We start from the raw sequence: 13,410 nt of genomic DNA, 5'->3' as shown, positions 1-13,410 counted from the left end.
CTTCACTCACCTTTACTGGTCCATCCCCGCCTCTTTGACCTGTCTGTCTCCTCTCCACCAATCTTCTCCTCTATCCATCTTCTTTCCGCCTCCCACTCTCTCCCTATTTATTTCAGAACCCCCTTCCCCTCCCCCATTTCTGATGAAGGGTCTAGGCCCAAAACATCAGCCTTCCTGCTCGGCCTGCTGTGTTCATCCAGCTCTGCACCTTGTTGTCTCACAAGTACATCCCTGCTTTTATATTCACGTCCTCTCAAAATAAATGCCAACGACGTATTTACCTTCCTAACTACCGACTCAGCTGCAAGTTTACCATAAGAGAATCCTGGGCTAGGACTCCCAAGTCCCTTTGCACTTCAGAAAAACACCTGAGACACAAGTTATCAAAACAGTTAGTATTGAGCCAGGAAATGGAAGAATTTATAAATAAGCCTATTATAAAAGTTTTGGAGATATTACTGGCTTGATGTACAAGTTATAATAGCATTTCAAATCTGCAATTGATTGGTTAAAGCAAGGCAATACAGAATGGAAGGAACGTTTCATCAAGTAAATAATTACAAAGATTAGGAGGAGTTTCAAATAAGACATACTTAGCTTCTACACAAATGTAATACCTTAGTGAAACACCAAAACCAACATATTCTGCCAGTAACAGTTACGAGATAATTAATAGCTTCAAATTTATAAGATAAAACCATAAGATATTGGAGCAGAATTAGGCCTATGGACCCATTGAATCTGCTCTGCCATTCAATCATGGCTGACATGTTTCTCAACCCCATTCCCCTCACAACCCTTGACCTCCTTACTGATCAAGGGCCTATCTCTGTCTTAAATACATTCAATATACGACTTGGCCTCTACAGCCATAAATAAATTTTTCATTACCAATTAGTATAAACATGCATCAAAGTATTTTTTTACAACCATGTGTGCAAGGTTAAAAATAGCTGTCTTGTCAATTAGATCAATCATGAAAAGTTAATTTTCGTGATGAAGCCCTCTTCTTCCACAAGACAAACAGCATTTGCAGTTTCAGGAAGAAAAGGCCCTCCAAAATTCTCTAATCTCAACAATGAAAATGATTCTTATTGAAACTAGCACTTTTGAAAGTTTGCCTGCAAGAAAACAACAAGCTCTTCCAGTTTTGGTCTCCTTTTCTGAGGAAGGATGCTCTTGCTCTCGACGGAGTGCAACGAAGGTTTACCAGGCTGATTCCAGGGATGGCAGGACTGACATATGAGGAGGTAGGATTGTTTTCGCTGGAGTTCAGACGAATGAGGGTGGATCTCAGAGTACTTCATGAACCATGTGCTAAATTGGGTATTTGGTTCAACTAAGATCTTTCTGCTGTGTATTCCGCAAACTGTAATTTAGATCAACAGTTTGAAGTTCAGGGTCAGATCTTCAAAAACTCCAACTTGGTCAAGATACTTGTTAACAGAAATGGCAATGATAGCAAACTGTATATCAACTGAAAAAGGTTTCCAGGATAAGTGTTAATTACTGTTAAAGGGAACAACAGGTGATTTAGCAGGTATGGCTTAAGCATATTTCCTATATATGCTCTCTACACAAGTAGACAGAGCTTGATACTGCAGAGTGATCCAGGATCAGATTGCTTTTTGAATGGAGTCCAAGTGAGAATTTGGTGCATAACAGGAAGGAAGTCCTGCTTTTTAGTAATTTTTAATCCTGTTCAGATATATATCTTGAAACACCTTTGGAGCAGGTGGGACTTGAACTCAGGTCTTTTGGCCCAAAGGTAGGCGCACTACCACTGTGCCACTTGAACACTTTGCCTGTCCTGCCCTGCCCTGCCCTGCATTTCTGTCTAATTGTTTTGACTTCAGCTGACGAGTTTTTTTTGTCTTAAGTTAGGAGAGTGTAACTTGCTATTACCTTAGTATTTAGTGAATTAACAAATCAAATAAAGAAGGTTAGACTCTAATGGCAGAACAGGTAATATGTCATTATTGCAAAACGTGGGAGTTTGTGGAACATTTTGCCGGGCAACTATACCAGCACTAAATGTGTGTAGTTTCAGCACTTTTGGCTCAGAGTTGCTGAGGTGGCTTCTGATCTGCAGACAGACATTGTGGGCTATTTGGGTGGGTGCATTTTGTTCTGGGAGGCACTTATATCCCTTATGGGGAGATGACCTTTAGAATTGATCAGTGGTGAAGGATAGGAGGTCTTATTAAAAAAATTCTTACGTGGGATGTGAGCCACGTTGTCCTTAAAAAGTAGCTTACAGAGCCATTTCCTAGACCAATTAAGAGTCAACCCTGCTGTTGCGGGTATGGAGTCACATATAGGCCAGACTAGGTCCAAAGACAAGCAAGTTAGGTGGATTGGCCATGCTAAAGTGCCCTGTAGTGTCCAGAGATGTGCAAGCTAGGTGCATTAGCATGGCAAATGCAAGGCTATGGTGATAGGGCTAGCCGGGGGGTTGTGTGGCTTAGGTGTGGGTGGGATGCTCTTTGGAGGGTCAGTGCAGACTTGATGAGCTGAATGGGCTCTTTCCACACTAACAGGATTCTATGTGAATGGTGGGGGGATAGATTTTCTTTCCTAAAGGACATTAAAAACCATCTGCTTCACTCTCGACAGTTGACAGTGGTTCATTGGTCACCGTTAGAAGAATTTGGTAATAGAACAAAATCTATGAAATTCAAATTTTAACTCTGCCATTATGGGATTCCCCAGGGGAAATGCCAGTCCAGTGACAATACCACCACACCACTGACTCCCCACTGCACATCAGGCAGTTATGGAAATCCAGCATATAGTGATGGAAGAGTGTCTGTTCTTGACATTTACTAGGAGAAAAAGAACAAGGACTGAATAAGCAAATTGACCATGCCATCATGATGTAGAATGTCATTCAAGCACAGGCATACATAAAGGAATGTGACAGTGATGTGGGACAGTTTGGTCGGAATGATAGGTACTGTCCTCAGCTGCCAAAGGACGTGCTGCATGCCTGTTGCCAAGGTACAGTACATCTCCTTCAGTCGGCAATTCACTTGGATTGGGAGGAGGGATATCCAGTTGCATTAGCCCATGTGAGACAGATTACATAGGTAGATGTAGGATTGAAACGCTGCTCAGTGTGTTTGAGGAATGAGGTCACAAATTCAAATGCAGAACCTGAAAAGGAAATAATCTCTGGATTGCTGCTGAGGCAGATACCAAGTGGCATATGGTTAAACATAATAGAAATTAAAGCTAAAAGTGGTGGTGTGAATAGTTTACAGACCATAACTGCAGTTATATCACTGGAGACAGAATTAGGCAAAAAATGACTGGAGTTTATAACAAAGACAATGTATTAATTTGGGGACTATAATATTTACAGGATCATCATTTAGGGTGGGCCAATCAAATTGGAAAAGGTTATCTGGATAATGGGTTTACAGAATGTTTTAGTGGCTGTTTCCTGGAGCAATATATTGAGGAACCAAGTAGGAACAAAAGTTTTTACCTAATATTGCCCAACAAAAGCACAAATAATTAGTAATATCATAGTAAAAGATCCACTTGAAGCCAATGATATAATAATGACTTCCATGCTATATCAACCATGTGATTGTTCAAAGCAACAAACTCCACCGAATTTCTTACAAAGTTTGAAACTGACATAATCAAGTCCCTAAATAAGAATCCTAACATTACGTAGCTATGAGAAGAAAGCTAACTAAAGTTGATTGGGTCAATTGATTAAAGAGCACTGTGATAAATAAACGATGTGAATATTTTTCAAAAATATTTCCAAGGGTGTTATGGTGTACTCCTGTTCCTATTTCTTATGGTTTTGACCCCGATAATCCCTGTTGTATAGAGTAAGCAAGTTGAGCCTAAATATTCATACTAACAGTGAAAGTAGCTAGTCCTTAGATATGAAATTTCCCAGTAGATTTATTGTTCAATTTTGCCCTTCATTTGATTGTAACTGTGGTCTAAATCCCTCGTTTTCTTTCCCCTCAACTTCTCTGACCACATCACCCTTCCTCCATAGCTCAGCAGGATTATGGTTTGCCTTTACTGATCTAATTATCAGAATATTTCCACTCTACAACACCCTCCCACTTCTTGAACTTACCCAGCCTGATTCTGACCTTACATGTGTCTCCCTTCATTTTCCCCACCAACGAGTTCTCCTTCTTGAAATAGCTCCATCTCTCTACATCTCCCTCCTCCTTTAAAAAAGGTACTTCTTAAAGCACTTATCTTTGGCTACCCTTTCTTTGTGCTTTAACTTTCAAATTGTCTCACAGCAACTCTTTGAAATATCTTGGGGCAATTTTACATTAAGGGTCTCATATAAATGCAAGTATTTGCATTATTTTGTCACAGCGATAAGGGAATATAAAATTAGAATGGGACTTGACATGGATATTTTCCACAGATCGATGCCCTATGATATTCATTTCCTAGTTTTCCCTTGAAGAATAGTACTATTGAAAAATCACTGTGTTCATAAATTCAGTATGTCTGTTTGAATAAAATGACCGTATTAAATTTTCCAAAGCTCTCATTCCTAACTGTTATCCATCTGGAAACATGTACAGGTATTGGCTATAAACAGAAGTGAAGTCAGCTATGATAGCTCATGGTCAAATAGTTTGCTAATGGCTACTTCAGTTAGATACCAAAGCGTGCCAAGTTTCCAAGGAATCAAGGTAGACAAATAGGAGGCTGGAAGAATACAGCAGGCCAGGCAGCATCTGGAGGAAAGAAACAGTTAACGTTTCAGGTATTACCCTTCTTCCTTTCCTCCAGATGCTGCCTGCCTTGCTGTGCTCTTCCAGCCTCCTGTTTATCTGCCTGGATTCCAGCATTTGGCAGTTTCTTTTGTCTCCTTCCAAGAAATCAAATTTGCTAGCAGTAGAGAAAAGTGGGAAAAAAATTTTGTGTGGAAAAGCTCTAAATCAAAACTTCAGTAGAGCATATCACACAACACCAAAAAATGCTGCAAGCTCCCATATTAGCCATTTTTATGTCATCTTATGTCAACTTAAGGAACAGAAATAAAGACAATTTACAGTGCTTTTCGCAACCTTAAGATTGTCCCAAAATACGAATTGCCAACGAAGCACACTTGAAAAATAGTGACCATTAGAATGTGGAAAACATGAAAGCCAGTTTGAATATAGAAAATCTTAGAGAAACAGCAATGCAATAAATGAACAGATTATCTGTTTTAGGTGTGTATTCAAGGATAAATGTTGATTGGGATGCTAAGACAATTCCACTTTTTTAAAAAATAACATCCATTAACAGGCAAGACTTTCACAACAAGCATTCATCTAAAAGATGGCACTATATCACCACAACACACTCCAAGTATGATACTGATAACAGTTTAGCATTAAGTGCTGAAATCTCTGGAGTGAAGTTTGAACCTAGAACCTACTGACTCAGTAAGGAGCATGCTACTACTAATTCATAGTTTACAAACTGGAACCTGTGAATAATGCTGAGAAGTGGGTTGCGATTGCCCAAAATAGTTTTCTAAAAAGAATTCCAAACGTCCAGAAAGAAGCCTTCTAATCAATTAGTTTAGGAGGTTCCAAATCAAGGAACTAGATGCAGAAGGACAATGTGCTAAACCTTTCCCCTCGAATTATAAAATATAAACATCAATGTTGGTTCTCATTAAGTCTCCAAAGGATAATGTGCAAAGTACTTAAAATTAAATCCAGACAACCCATCACAGATAAATAATGCTAAAGTTAACTCACACTCATGTTTCATATTTTAAAATCTTACACTATTTAATTCATACCATGTTATATTTGCACTCATATTTCCAATGGCTTTGACTGTCAAGCTGTAACAGATAATTAGGTTAACTATTCACCATAACCACATCAAGAGTAAAACAATTTGTAAGATTGTAAGTATTATTAGATTTTGCTTCATTTTATAATAAATAGTATTAAATAGATATGGTACATAGATATTTGACAAATATATTAGGTTGACTAATATGTGATCCCATCAATGCCTTTAATATCTTCAGATTTGATTTGTGGCCTCTAATTTTCCATTCTCCATCTCCATGAACTTAACAACAGTCAAAACTGCACTAACCTACATCCCATTCATTCAGACGAACAACTACTTGCTTTTAAAATTCTCACCTTTGTGTTCAAATCCTTCCATGGCCTCATTCCTTTTAATTCTGTAACTCCCTCCAGGACCATGAGAAATTTTCATTCTTCAAACTCTGGCCGCTTATGTATCTCTCCACTTCCTCCACCCCATTATTGATAGCCATATCTTCGGCTGTTTAGATGCTAAGTTCTGGAATTCCCTCCCCAAACCTCTGTCTTTTCACCATTAAAACACTCATTAACATCCATCTTTTTCACCGAACTTTTTAATCATCTGTCCAAATTCTCCTTTATTTGGCTTGCTGTTAATTCTTGTTTGGTTACGCATTGTGTTGCGTCCAGGACATGTTACTACATTAAGTGTGCTATCTAAATGCAAGCCGTTTTGCTGCTGATGGCAACCTAAAATATTGTGCAAAACTTTTAATGAAAAAAGCCAAGTTAACTGAACTGGTGCCCCAATTCATCGAGTAGAGTAAACAGCTGTGAAGCAAAATCAAACCAATGTCTGTATATTTCACTTATAAAATAGAAAGACACACAGAAATAAAAAGTATCAGTTTAAACTTGAATACCTACCAAATAATTCTACGATCTGGGCCAAAATCAGCTTCATAGAATCCATCTTTACAGTCTTTCCCAACCAAGTCATGTGGGTGGGGCTTGAAAGGTTCCATTTTCGTAACTAAAGTGACTAAAACTCTCCCTCTTCCAAAATAGTTAGCGACCTGCATGGATAAAAGAACACAGATCAGAACTGAAAAGTTATAAAAAGGAAGGAAACTTTAAAAATACGTAAAGGAATTTAATAAGTGTACAGCCTTTTGTTTAAATATTGTTTTTTCGTTACTCAAGTTTGCTAAATCTAATTCAGACCCATTCATACAAATGGTACTACATTAGGGTCAACATGGTACAAAGTTAGTCACATAAACATGGGTGATATATTGGAATGTTGTCCATACTCTCCATTCTTAGAGCGGTTAGATTTTAGTCTGATTCTACAGCACTTCTTTCTCCTCTGAATACTGAGAGCTCCAAAACAAAAATCAATATACCCTGCTTCCCTGAAATTCAATGTTAATTTTGATGGATTTGTTGCAAAGTTTAACAGCACAATTTAACAGTACAATTTAGTAAATTACAAACGTTTGCATATACATTGCCTTACGTGAATATAATGTTCAGGAGGTCTGGCTCCATGATGATTATGGCTCCTCAAATACAGATCAATTCATTTTTAATATAACAGTAACACATCAGTTATCTACAAATTAATTCATACCCAATTTAAAAGAAATACATTTTTCAAAACTAACCTTGAGGAGAAGCGCTCTAAATCAATTACTAAAAACACTGAGAAACTGAGCAAGGCATCAAGAGGTTCCAAATCAAGGAACTAGATGCAAAAGGACAATGTGCTCAACCTCTCCCCTCGAATTATAAAAATATAAACATCAATATTGGTTCTCATTAAGTCTCCAAAGGATAATGTGCAAAGTACTTAAAATTAAATCCAGACAACCCATCACAGATAGATAATGCTAAAGTTAGTGAGAGATTTCAGAGCATACTGAATGTACTGAAAAACACCTGCAAACTTGGTTAAACTCATTGGGAACAAGAACACCAAGTGATGATAATTTTGGCATCTTAGTTGTTTCATTATGCTTTTCTTTAAAATTCATAATAATAAATTATTTAATAATTATGATAAGCTCATTTATTTCCCCAACATATTAAACAATCAGATGAATTACTGCAAAGGTGGTGCGATTGTATAGTACGTCATAATTACAATACGTATCATGTGCAAACTGAGTCAACCTGCCTGTATAAAGGAGTTCCTATTCCCAACTGAATTAGGGAGAAACATTCAGTAAGATGTTAGTTATAGATTATTATGATTTACAGGTTGTTCTACTTAAACGCAAATTACTCAACAGTAAATTACCATGTTCTGCATCACAGAGTAAAAGATACTTTCTAGAGAGCTACTTCGTTCATGCTTTTTGATGAAAAATTGATTAAGAGGAAACTGTTCACAACACTGTTGAAATCTCGTGACATAGAAACAGGGTTTTCTTTTGCATTAAGAGAGCTTTTATTCCCATAGATATTTTTGTTCCGTTTTTGAATCACTTCAAAAAGGATTTTACAAGAAACACAATGTACGTTCACAGAAAGCTTAAAACCTCCATGTATTTATATTATACCTGGATTGAAGGATATGTTCTATTGTTATCTGTGCTGTGTTCCCCAGGAATGCTGCCAGCTGATCGTCCTTCACACTTATATCGGAAACGCATACCACGTTGCTTGGGCTGCTCAACAATTTCAACATAAGGTTCCCCTAAAATTTAAATAAAACAATTAAAGCAACATGCAATTGCAGTAAAGTACACAGTAGCACATCAATCACACAAATTGAAGGTCAACTTAGAGATAAAGGTATCACGTTTTTTAGATGAAAATGTAGAGAAATCTCTTACCTTGAAGGGCAAGCCTTGACATAGCAGGCAGGTGACCTCGCACTGTAAAAGTAGGATTCCATTAGTAAGTATTGCTTATTATCTATTTTTTTTTTTAAAAAATCACCTGCCTACTTAAGAATGGCAAGAAGTTCCCAATATGCTTGGATTAAGATTAGATTTTCTAAAGGATGAAATTGTTTCTATGCAAGCAAATTAAAATGTGAGGTTGGATGAAGGCACTGAAGACCCAAACTGAGAGTTGGTGTTGCCCTCTGATGATGTCACTAGGAAATCATACATGTTTAAAAGTAAAGGTCACTTGAGTTACACCTACAACTTAATCGTGGGTGTGCACTGAACCACAAGTGATGCAGGTCCTGCTAACTGCACCCTCTAAAAACAAAAATAATTTTCCTCACGCCCTTTTTTAATGAAAATTATTTTACACAGACCAGAAATATAACTTTGTAAATTTTTTGTTATAAACCAGTAGGTGTCAAAACATTTATACTCAGCCTATTTAGCAACATCATCATATTATGGTTGTGTAATATATTTCAATATTCAGTAATTGATCAAGTTGGGAAAAATTTATTTCACAAAAATAGCTGGTTGGGTCAGCCATACTTATATCTGGCCCCTACAAAATTTCATCCATTTTAAAAAAAAAAAATCACACTACTACTTAGTCATAGTTAGAGAACGTTAATTTGTGCAGACCAGTCAAGTAAACAGAGTGGCTTGCTCTTTTATTCAGGACTGTAGCGGTCCATTCAGCTAGCTTTGCAACATATCTTAAGGAGTAAAATAGCAAAATGTTAAAAGTTATGTAGTTGGACCAAATATTAAATTACACAGTGGGATGTAGTATCATAAACAGAAAGTCAGCAGGTAATGCAAGATTCACCATTGACTTGACTCCCTCAGTAGTATATTGTTTTCAGACCACGAGTTGCTATGAGCATTGTTATAGTAAGCTTTACTTGTTAAAAGTGACATGCGGATTTGGTTTCACTCGATATGTTTCACTACTTTACTTCAGGAACTACTGATGGACTCATAGATTTACCGGGTATGAGTTACTATCCATTGGTAACTGCACAAATATTTTAAAAATAAATTACCAGTTATCCAATGTCAAATCGTACAAATATTTAACTTAAAGTAAATTACTCTCAAGACTGGTTCCCAATGAGGGCAATTCACTTCAAATATTTGTACAGCTATCAGCAGATTAACCTTGTGATCCGAGGGAAATTTTGTCTTTTTATAGATTAGTATTCCATGCCCAGCAAATCTAAGAAACAGACATCATTTCAAACAACAGAAACAAAACCCAATTGACATATGATATTAACAGTCAGCAGTGTAGAACTACGTATCACTTTAACTGCGGGTCGAGATGAACTGGGCTGTCTTACTGAGTATATTTCAGATAAGCAGTAACGTTAGAAATCAGTGGGTGTACTGGAATGTCAAATGTAGCGCTAGGGCACCTGCTATCATCACTATCATCCCACTACTTTGACACTGGAAAATAGAACATCAAATCCTCTGTACTTCAGCGCCGACTAATGGTTACCACTGATAAAGCCATGGAAGTGGCTGGGAAGCAAATCACACTTCCTAACTGCATATAAACAGACGGGTTCCAATTTATTTAACATAATGAATTATCAATGGCTGTCTTCCGATTTCCACCCTCATTCAGGGGAATGGCACTGTCAATATAGTCCGAACAGGCTAGTACGGGCCGCAAACACAATGGAACGTCTATAAAGCTCCATTTTGTGAAGCAAACTAAAAAATAATTTCCCTTTAATTTGATGAGACTGTGCAGCAAACAGGTCTTTACTGACCCATCAGCTAGAATTCTGTAACTTTAAAATGTTAGGCACTAGGGATCAATGCCAATTCAACTAATATATTCTGTCACAACATTAACTTCTTTAGCAATGTCCCATTACAGAGAACCAGTCCATGAATAAATGACATAGATATCCCCCGTGTCGACTGGGTAGTCCTTCATGCTTCAGAATAAGGCTACGCCCACTTTCCCCAGATTTAAATTGGTGGATTTAAGGGAAGTTTTTTGGTCGTTCTGTTCTCAATATCGCCCACGATAGTTTCGCCAAATATCTCATCAATAGTTTCAGACATTTTTATGGATGGCAACACAGGTGTTGAAAGATACACACGTTTTAACTTTCATTCGAAACAATTCGAGTTAGGAAACAATGCAATGACTTGACGACCAATACGGCCCGGCTAAACGCTTAGTGAACTGCCAAAGAAAAATGGGGTAGTTATCGATTCCTGAGGTCAGAATGATAAATAACGTTCTCAAATAACTCGTTTGTCATTGTAAAATGTACCGGAAAACGTCAACTTTCTACCTACTGTTTGTAATGTTAAAAGGCACCAATGGTATTAATGGCGGCTCACTTTTGTGACAGTCTGGTAAAAGCCGCCTGGTCTCCGGCCACTTCGCAACGTTCACTGAAAGTTTCTACAAACACTCGCTGCCTCCACCAAAAACAGACGCCAGAGCGGAAGTCAAAACAATAATGTCAGAGCGAAAAAAAAGTCAAACGCAATGAATCGGTGTCATCTCGGAAAATGTTTTATTTGAATGACAATTTCAGAATTAAAAATGAATAAATAGTTCACTTTTTAAAAAAAATACTTCACGAGCAACGTAACTCTTCGTTTTTTTAAATGTTTACAGAAGAGGTTCAGCAATAAAATCACTCTCAAATACCGAGACATAGCTCCGCCACCGATACAAAAACAACATTGTGCGGACGTTGGAAACCTGAAAATAATCTGGATTCATCGCGCCAATAATTGAGTGCATTTCGGTTTATTTTCATCAGTTCAAAAATATATCTGTCTTAATATTTGATTAATAGCAACTCACCATCCATGGCTGTTTACCTCGCTTTCCTTTTATAACCCACAGAATTATTCCGACATGTAACTGTGATGTCCTCCTCACTCTTAATCGTACTGGTGACAAAACTGGAAAAGTCACTGTGAGGTTGTAATAAATTTTAGCAGGGAATTTCCCCCCACATCCGCAGAAACTCGCTGACGTTTCTACTGCAATGCAAATCGCAGTTTTACTGGTTATCAGGTTATGGCCAATAAAAAATCAGAACGTTTGTTCGACTCGTGGTTGTGTACAGTTCACAAATAAAGAACTACTATTACTAAGTTTCACAAAGAAACACAAAGCTGAAGTACATATGATTTTCCATCGTAATTGGAATTAAAGGAAAGTGATTCAAATTAAGACGACTCTCAGCTGGACGGAGGACATCATTGTAGGTCAAAATTGAAAGTTCTGGAAATATTCAAAGTGTCAGTTCCATGGCCTTTCTGGTTAGCCTACTGGGATTCCCAACAGTATGTAATTTTATTTCAGATTAGCATCTACAGTATTTTGCTCTTGTGGCAGTGGTGCATGGAGACTGGTAATAAGAATGTTGGCACAGTCCTGGTGAGGAATGGATGTGCATGGTGACTCCGTGTTCCTATTGAAAAGAAGACAATTACGACTGTAGAAGTCTGCATTCTCAAAGAGGAAGAAGGCAAGGGGTTCAGAAATAAGGCCAAGGTAAAAGGAGATCAGTTTATTAAGACAGGACGAGGGTAGTATTGAGTGGGTGGTGGGGAGGTAAAAACGTGGCTGGGAAACTTTAGGGTTAAAGACAATGGACAGGTAAAATTTGTGGGAGAGTCAAGATTAGTAACAGGCTAGGAAATAGGATCCTGTTGTTCTACAGTGGTGTGTGTATATATAGAGAGAATAGGAGAGTAATCACAGAGTAGCCATTCCGCCTGAGTTAGATGTCACTGCCAAAAAAAAGACAATCCTTGATCCTCAGATACAATGGTGATATGTTCGAAATATGAGCAATTGTTAATTTAAATCATTAAACAATTCTAACAGAGATAGTAGGAACTGCAGATGCTGGAGAATCCGAGACAACAAGGTGCAGGGCTGGATGAACACAGCAGGCCAAGCAGCATCATAGGAGCAGAGAGGCTGACGTTTCGGGCCTAGACCCTTCATCAGAAAAGGGGGAGGGGAAGGGGGTTTTGAAATAAATAGAGAGAGAGTGGGAGGCAGATAGAAGAGGGATAGAGGAGAGGAAACAAACAGGTCGAAGAGGCGGGGATGGAGCCAGTAAAGGTGAGTGTAGGTATGGAGTTAGGAAGGGGATAGGTCAGTCCAGGGAGGACGGACAGGTCAAGGGGGCGGGATGAGGTTGCTCGGTAGGAGATGGAGGTGCGGCTTGAGGTGGGAGGGGGGGATAGGTGGGAGGAAGAACAGGTTAGGGAGGCAGGGACGAGCTGGACCGGTTTTGGGATGCGGAAGGGGGAGGGGAGATTTTGAAACTTGTGAAATCCACATTGATACCATTGGGCTGCAGGGTTCCCAAGCGGAATATGAGTTGCTGTTCCTGCAACCTTCGGGTGGCATCGTTGTGGCACTGCAGGAGGCCCAGGATGGACATGTCGTCTGAGGAATGGGAGGGGGAGTTGAAATGGTTCGCGACTGGGAGGTGCAGTTGTTTATTGCGAACCGAGCGTAGGTGTTCTGCAAAGCGGTCCCCGAGTCTCCGCTTGGTTTCCCCGATGTAGAGGAAGCCACACCGGGTACAGCGGATGCAGTATACCACATTGGCAGATGTGCAGGTGAACATCTGCTTGATGTGGAAAGTCTTCTTGGGGCCTGGGATGGGGGTGAGGGAGGAGGTATGGGGGCAGGTGTAGCACTTCCTGCGGTTGCAGGGAAAAGTGCC

General features: G+C 38.7%; 1 protein-coding gene across 1 annotated transcript; it reads right to left on the bottom strand.

The window, feature by feature from the left end:
* Positions 1–289: 289 nt before the first annotated feature.
* LOC125483992 (proto-oncogene c-Rel-like) lies at positions 290–11,830 on the bottom strand. The gene is made up of 5 exons (XM_048600982.1): positions 11,520–11,830; positions 8,618–8,659; positions 8,342–8,478; positions 6,705–6,853; positions 290–368 (listed from the first exon to the last, which is right to left on the bottom strand). Exons 1-5 carry the CDS (start codon positions 11,524–11,526, stop codon positions 290–292), a joined length of 414 nt encoding a protein of 137 aa, XP_048456939.1. The 5' UTR covers positions 11,527–11,830.
* Positions 11,831–13,410: the final 1,580 nt, after the last annotated feature.

This window comes from Rhincodon typus, chromosome 9, assembly GCF_021869965.1.
Source record: "Rhincodon typus isolate 14 chromosome 9, sRhiTyp1.1, whole genome shotgun sequence".
Classification (NCBI taxonomy): domain Eukaryota; kingdom Metazoa; phylum Chordata; class Chondrichthyes; order Orectolobiformes; family Rhincodontidae; genus Rhincodon; species Rhincodon typus.
The sequence above is the reverse complement of the archived record's forward strand: the minus strand, read 5'-3'. Positions and strand labels throughout refer to the sequence as shown.